Genomic DNA, 7,921 nt, shown 5'->3' with positions numbered 1-7,921 from the left:
AAACTTGATTTATTTTTTAAAATTAATTTAAAAAGTAAAACAAAACCAAATTTTGATCTCAATTTTAAATCAATAAATTAAATTTAGATACTAATTGATTAAAAAATTAAAATTAAATATTTAATTAAAATAAAAAATTTCATAAAAAAATATTTAAATTCAAATTTGAATATTAAATTATATATTTAAGAAAAATAATTTTTGAATATATTTTTTAAATAAATATTAGTAGAAAGGAAGGCTAGCAAATTTTATTTATTCTCTTACATAGACCAAGTTTTCCCCAAAATTGTAATAGCGTGACGTGCACAGGCAGAGCAAGAGCGTGAAGCATGCAGGAAGAGTAAAAGGCAAATGCAGTCACAGCTGTGAGCTGTCATCACACGGCGTTTCTTTCGTTTCAATGTTCCGAAATTAAAAATGACAGAGTCCAAAAGAAAGTGATAGTTTTCCTCTTCTTTTCCCTGCTTCCATCTCTTTTCACATTCTTTGATTTTTTTTTCTTTCGTGTTTTTCACTTCGAAGAAAGATTGAAAGGAATAAGAAGAAAAAAACCCTAGAGCCCTTTTCTGTAAGCTAATTATCTCCTGATATGGAAATGAATAGGGGCGTATTTATAGTATTTTTAATTGTAGTTTCGAGTGCTGGTTTGGGTTTAGCTGGGGACATAGTTCATCAAGACGATGTTGCTCCAAAGAGACCCGGTTGTGCTAATAATTTTGTTCTGGTAATCTAGCAAAAATCCCTGAACTTTGTCTTTTCCTGTTCCTCATTTCTTTCCCTGGGGTCTGTTTTGCTTTTGTAAAAATGGATGAATGCTGAAATCATTATTTTTTGCTTTTATACTTGATGTTTGATTAAGATGTTTTGTGTCGATTACTATTTTAATTGTCCCTTTTTAGGATTCATTTGCTTCAAAATTTGACTTTGTCTTATAGTTCTAGTATTCTTTTTTTTTTGAACAATATATAGTTCTTGTTTGATTGCTGGTAAATGGTGGCATTTTTTTATTGTTTTAGGATATGGTTTTGGACCTTTGGTCCAGATGGGAAAAAGGGTTAACACTGGTTTTTGCGAGTTCTCTTTTTGGATGAAATGTTCAAACTTGCTATAAGCAAAATTTATCCTATATAGGTTTTATTTTAATGCGCCTTTAATATCTGAAATATTTGCAACATGAACTCAGATTACAAAAAAGTTAAGTAAATTGATGAAAATAATCTGGCATTTTCGTCTGTCTCATTCTATTTCTTTCTTTGAACTTAAAAAGTAGATTTTCGTACTTATTTGCTGCCCTTTGAATATTGAGTTAGATACGGTGCTTGTATATTGCAATCTTTCTTTCTTTGTTTCATCTCAAAGTAATGAATATGGCCTTTGCACATTAGATTTAATCCAATATGGTTTATAGGTAAAAGTCCCAACATGGATTAATGGTATAGAAGACAATGAATATGTTGGTGTTGGTGCTCGTTTTGGGCCTACTTTGGAGTCAAAAGAAAAGCATGCAAACCATGCCACGCTCGCCCTTGCAGATCCTCCTGATTGTTGCAGCAAACCTAGTAATCAGGTTTTTAAATTCTGATCTTTTTTACAATGTATCCATCCAATTTGACTCTTAGATATATTCTTTCTGACGGGAATGTGCTTCCATCTGATCAGTTGCTCTCGCCCCTAAACTTGTTCCTTTTTAGTAATCTTGAATATCTTCTCTGTTGGTAGCTTACAGGGGAGGTTATTCTGGTGCATCGAGGTAAATGTAGTTTCACAAAGAAGGCAAATGTTGCTGAAGAAGCTGGTGCTTCTGCCATCCTCATAATAAACAACCAAACAGGTATCTCTAGTCTTTTGTGAACCCAAAAACAAAGAATATTTTCTGTGCACGATAACTGATAAGATTTGTTCTTCAAAGCAGAAAGTTGAAGAAATTTTGTGGACGTACATTTTGGTTTATGATATATTTTCATTTTTCATCCTTTTCTTCTCATGATTTATGTCTAAACTTTGCTGCATTTAATCTGCTCAAGTTCTCAAAATAGCTTTTGTGATATCATCATTTTCAGCCTGTGGGGCTTATTTGAGCTGTAATTATGGTATCATCATTCATCAGATCCTTAATCAATTTACCTTTACAATATGGGTAATTACATTGAAGATGATAGGATTCAATGTGATTGCTAGTTACTGTTATAAGCAGTTGTCAACAGTCCAAACCTTATTCATGCTTTCTAAGTAGTGAATTTTTAATCTTATTCTACAGAACTCTTCAAGATGGTTTGTGAATCTGATGCCGATGTAGATATAAAAATACCGGCCCTTATGCTACCTCAGGATGCTGGTTCACGTTTGGAGAAATTTGTAAATAACAATGCCATGGGTATGACTTTCCAGGCTTCTTTTACATCAATGTTTCAGTTGGCTATACCTATTTGTTGTCCTGGAAAAGTACCCTCTTTATGATGTTTTTCTTTTGACAATACCTCATTTGGCATCATGTCAGAATGAATTTTGAATTTTCTGCACCTTTTGACCTTTATGTAGTTTCTGTTGCACTTTACTCTCCAAAGCGTCCGGCAGTTGATATTGCTGAAGTGTTTCTGTGGCTAATGGCTGTTGGTACCATTTTGTGTGCTTCTTATTGGTCTGCTTGGACTGCTAGAGAAGTTGCTATTGAGCAAGACAAGCTGCTAAAGGTAACTTTATACACTTTAAGAGCAAATTCTATTCATTCTTTTTTAAATTCTGTTCAAATATATTTGTAAGTATGCCTATAGCAAGTGCCAAGTAGCAACAGTTTTTTCAATTATATTATTCAACCCCATAATATGTTGATTGATATTGGCACAGGATGCATCATCAGAAGTACTACAAGTTGGAGGTGCAGGTTCTAGTGGTTTTGTTGACATAAATACAAAGTCAGCAATTCTATTTGTTGTGGTTGCTTCATGTTTCTTGGTCATGCTTTACAAGCTTATGTCATTCTGGTTTATTGAGGTTCTGGTGGTTCTCTTTTGCATTGGTGGAGTAGAGGTGAGCTTGTCTTCGTATATCTCTATGCTTAGATCAGTGTGACTTAGGGTCTGTTTGTTTGGCTGTAATTGGTTTTCCGAAAAATGAATTACTGGAACTGGAAAATGAATTATTGGAATTTGAATTCTGGAAAATGAATTACATTTCTGGAAAACGTTTTCCGGAATATGTTTTTCGTAAAATGAATTAAATTTTTTGAAAAACATCTGGAAAACGTTTTATGATGTTTGGAAGATGTTATTTAAACATTTTTTCCACTAGTTGAAGAGTTTTTTAAAAATTATTTATTACAAATATTAAATATAATAAATAATATTATTTATCATTAAGCTTAATATTATTACTTTAAAATATTAAAATAATTTATTTATTATTAAATATTATTTTTATAATTTTATTAATAAAAATAATAATTTTTGTATATTTTAGTGAAATAAAATATTATGAATTATATTAATTATTTATTAAAGTAATAGTGTTATATTATATTTTAAAAATATTAATTAGTATATTTTAAATATCTTTATTAAAATATTATTTAAATATATAAATAATATTATTCATTATTAAATATATAAAGATTTTTATTATATAATATTAAAATAAATATATAATATCTTATATTATTATTATATAATTGATTATTTTATATAATATTAAAAATATAATATTATATTATTATAAATATTAATAAATAAATAAATAATATTTTGATGAAAAAGATATTAAAATATTTTATTAATATTAAATTCATAAAATAAAATTATTTTGAGTATTTATTCTTTAAAGTGAAAAGTTCGGAAAACGACTTACGGAAAATGAATCCGTAAGTCATTTTACAGAAAACACAAAGGAAATTCTGTTACTAGGAAAATGAATTACATTCCGGAAAACCAATTACGAGAAACAAACACGGGAAAACATTTTCCGGAAAACGAATTACGTGAAACAAACACGGGAAAACATTTTCCGGAAAACGAATTACGTGAAACAAACACGGGAATTCGGGGAAAACCAATTCCGTAATTCCAATTACGGCAAACAAACACACCCTTATTTCTTCATTCTTGTTATTGTAGTTCACAAGTTACTACGGAGCAACTTATTATCTCTCACACAGTTCTGGATATTTTTGCTGGCAGTTTTAAGGTTTTATGATGATGCTAGTTTTCTTTTATTTGCTTCTCATCTTCCTGTTTTTGATCTGTTCTTTTGAGGATCTTGCTAAAAGTTCTAGCCGAGGCTTATTATGTTGAAGGGTCCTTAATATGACTAATGATTATGATTTACGAAAGCCATTTAATGGAAGCTGCAATGTTTTTGCACATGCATATCTTATGAATGTCAAGCACCTTGCAACTGAAAGGACATGCTACACCTTATTCCTTATTGAGCATCAGCATTTGTCTGTGTCATCATTACATTGGTGGACGCTCCAGTCTATTCCATTAGGATTTTACTGAGGCTGGATTTTAGACATGTCGATAATCTTGGATGTGTGAGATGCAGGGCTCACAATGCTTCCAGCTTAATATAATTTATCTAAAAGATACATTACCTACTAAAATAGTTTCATGGTTCTCAATATAATTTGTCAATTTTAAGGACAATAATTATCGATTTATGCGCTTGAACCAATAGAAAAAAATGCAACTTCCTTGAGAACCCATGACTGCTTGTGCAATGTTTATTTTTATTGAAACATATGTTGAATAAACATGTCTGTATGTAAACTCCACTCAATGAGATGCTACATTTATATTCCATATGTTACTTTTACTGACATTCACTCGTCATAAGACCCTATAGAAGGACATAAGGTTGTGGGTGGGGTAGGGGAAGATTCTTTGAGATGACTGCTGATCCTGGATATCCTTTTATACTTCCAGGGCCTGCAAACGTGCTTGGTGACTTTATTATCATGGTATGCATATTCCTCTGCCATTGCTTTTCTATGGATGTGTACCATCTTGATAGTTCTACTTCCTCGTGACTGTAATAAAAAATATTTAAAACCAAAGTCTTCCTCAGAAATATGTGTAAAATGAAATCAGCAATCAAATCTCTATTTTAAAAATCAGCAGTACTAGTAGTATTTGTGCGATTTCTTTCTTTGTTTTAACAAACAAGTTATAAATCATACGACACTGACAGCCAAGTATCTTCAGCTTCAGGTGTTTTAAAGGCTTTGCAGAATCATTTATTAAAGTACCCTTCTTTGGAGCTGTTTCGCATCTGACATTGGCTGTTTGTCCCTTCTGCATAGCATTCGCTGTTGTTTGGGCAGTGTACCGTGTTATCTCCTTTGCCTGGATAGGTCAAGATATTCTTGTAAGACAACATTCTAGTACCTTATGTTATTGTTACTTTTCTTGGTTACTGAATTTCTTCAGAATTCAGATGCTTATATTGTATCTGATGTGACCATTTTCTTGTAGTGAGTAGTGTCATCTTGCTCTCATTGAAAATTAATATGCTTGGAAATTAGTTTGATTTACGTTCTTATCATGGTAAACTGGTGATATATGAACCTCCCTTTTTCCCCCTTTTAATCAGGGTATTGCACTTATAATCACAGTCCTTCAGATTGTTCGCGTGCCAAATCTCAAAGTGAGTATCTTGATTTACTTGGCTTTATTCTACCTACTACTTAAGAGACACATGAATGTTTTGCTATTGTACGAGTCTTATTTTTCTCCATGCTTCTGTACATAAAGGGTAATTTATGCATGTAAGTAGTTTACATATGAGAATAACTAAAGGGTTGGGAAAAAATTATGCTCTTTAGTGGTGAATTGTGTTGAATCAGGTTGGTACAGTTCTTCTGGGTTGTGCTTTCTTGTATGATATCTTCTGGGTGTTTGTCTCCAAATGGTGGTTTCATGAGAGCGTGATGATAGTGGTAAGTGATTATAAATATTATCTCTTTGCCATTGAATTATGTACCTGTAAACCATTTGGTCAGTTGAGGGAATGATATTTTTCTTTCTTTCTATTATAGGTTGCCCGTGGTGATAGAAGTGGAGAGGATGGCATACCAATGTTACTAAAAATTCCCCGGATGTATGATCCTTGGGGTGGCTACAGTGTTATTGGATTTGGAGACATAATCTTACCTGGACTGCTTGTGGCATTTTCACTAAGGTTTGAATGACTACTATCTTTCCACTTGATCTATAAATTAATCTTGGTCTTAGTTATATTTGCTAATTCTTTATGCTTTGGTATAGTGTAAGACCTTATAACCATAAGACCAGAACATGCTGATCGTAATTTGTTAATAGGTCATATGTACAATGTTTACATCTACAAATCCATGAATAGGTCATATGTACAATGTTTACATCTACAAATCCATGAATTATGTTACTGTGCCTTATGAACCTGCCATTAGTCAAACTAGATTTGTGGCACAGTTTAAACTGGAAATATTTGGTTCTGTTTGTTTTAAGAGTATTCTATTGATAAGTAATGGTACACGGATTTGTTCCAACAATGAGATTGGTTTCTTATGTTTGGTATCTTTAGTGTTCTTTGACTGTTCATGTTAATGTTTTCTTTTTTGTAGGTATGATTGGCTGACAAAAACGCCTCTTCGAGCAGGGTACTTTATATGGGCAATGACTGCTTATGGTTTAGGTATGAAAAATTGTTAAGTCTCAAACTTGAATAAAAATTCTTTTGGTTCCGATTCAAAGGTGAAGAAAATGATATTGAACCGATTTACTCTGCTCCAAAAAATGTAGTAGGAATATACATCTTTTAGCAGTTTGTTTCATTGCCCATCTTGCAACATAATGACCATTGACTCATTACTTTTATATTTGTTTAAAATAATTGCACAGGTCTTCTGGTCACATATGTGGCCTTGAACATGATGGATGGACACGGCCAACCTGCTTTGCTATACATTGTTCCTTTCACACTCGGTAAGTAGCAATGATATTGAAAGTGGCACAGTTGCAGTAACATATATTGCCGTCCTCATAAACCCCCGGTGAAATGTTATCTTTCACTTTATTTCTCTTACCAATCATCTCTTGTTCGGATTCAGGTACCTTTATTACATTGGGGAAGAAGAGGGGTGATCTCAAAACTCTCTGGACACGAGGAGAACCGGAAAGGCCTTGTCCGCATGTCCAACTTCAGCCCTTAGAAGAAAAAGACTAATGGTCCTGAACAATAAGTACCTCAAATGTGTGCCAGTACCAGTTGATAAACTTTTTCACCCTTCTAGGTTGTAGAGAAGCATGTAATATTTGCAGTATAGTTATTACAACACGTTTAGAAATTAACCAGTAACAAACTAGTTTGAAGCTAGTTCACGGCTAATTTCATAGAAGCTTTACCTTGTATCGTGCTGACGTATCGGTTCCACGAACCTCTTTTCAACATGATCGTTATAATATCGAGTTTTTCTGCACTTACCTACACATCATCCTAATGCTGTGTTCTGCCATCCCAGAGATAATACCCCATTCATATATATAATAGAGAAAATAACCTCAGTGATCAAAAATATTTTATAATATACGATTTTAACCAATTTTTTTTGGATTTGTTAAAATGACAAACTAAATCGCAATGCGATCGATAATTCGCAATGCGTTCTCCGGTATTGTAAATCAGTTTTCAGATTCGCAACGCGATTCTAACTATTGCATTGCGATTTTCTAAATTCGCGTTGCGATTTTTCGACTATCGCAATGCGATTATGACTATCGCAACACGATTTTGACTGTCGCAACACTGAATTTCAAATTCGCAACAGGTTGTAGTTTCGCAACACAAATGTTTTGGGTATATAACTACGCAGCAGAAGCAACTCATAACCTAAATTTCTAAATCGCAACTCATTCCATCTCCACCTATCACTCTCTCCGGCGACATC

At 32.7% G+C, this 7,921-nt stretch overlaps 1 protein-coding gene across 1 annotated transcript; it reads left to right on the top strand.

Annotated features, from left to right (window-relative positions):
- The first annotated feature begins 470 nt into the window (after positions 1 to 470).
- LOC120141064 (signal peptide peptidase-like 4) lies at positions 471 to 7,463 on the top strand. Its single transcript, XM_039156004.1, has 14 exons — positions 471 to 727; positions 1,412 to 1,570; positions 1,723 to 1,834; positions 2,261 to 2,377; positions 2,542 to 2,693; positions 2,848 to 3,030; positions 4,920 to 4,954; positions 5,199 to 5,361; positions 5,587 to 5,640; positions 5,840 to 5,932; positions 6,032 to 6,174; positions 6,599 to 6,669; positions 6,876 to 6,959; positions 7,085 to 7,463. Exons 1-14 carry the CDS (start codon positions 593 to 595, stop codon positions 7,198 to 7,200), a joined length of 1,617 nt encoding a protein of 538 aa, XP_039011935.1. The 5' UTR covers positions 471 to 592; the 3' UTR covers positions 7,201 to 7,463.
- The last annotated feature ends 458 nt before the right edge of the window (positions 7,464 to 7,921 follow it).

This window comes from Hibiscus syriacus, unplaced genomic scaffold, assembly GCF_006381635.1.
Source record: "Hibiscus syriacus cultivar Baekdansim isolate YM2019G1 unplaced genomic scaffold, ASM638163v2 tig00110793_pilon, whole genome shotgun sequence".
Taxonomy (NCBI): Eukaryota; Viridiplantae; Streptophyta; class Magnoliopsida; order Malvales; family Malvaceae; genus Hibiscus; species Hibiscus syriacus.
The sequence above is the reverse complement of the archived record's forward strand: the minus strand, read 5'-3'. Positions and strand labels throughout refer to the sequence as shown.

Bases quoted from the DNA above. Each gene is read 5' to 3' on its own strand.
- LOC120141064 (XM_039156004.1), top strand. From the start codon at position 593: ATGGAAATGAATAGGGGCGTATTTATAGTATTTTTAATTGTAGTTTCG. The intron at 2,378-2,541 runs GTATGACTTTCC...ACCTTTATGTAG, and splicing joins TGTAAATAACAATGCCATGG to TTTCTGTTGCACTTTACTCT. The intron at 4,955-5,198 runs GTATGCATATTC...AAGTATCTTCAG, and splicing joins TTGGTGACTTTATTATCATG to CTTCAGGTGTTTTAAAGGCT.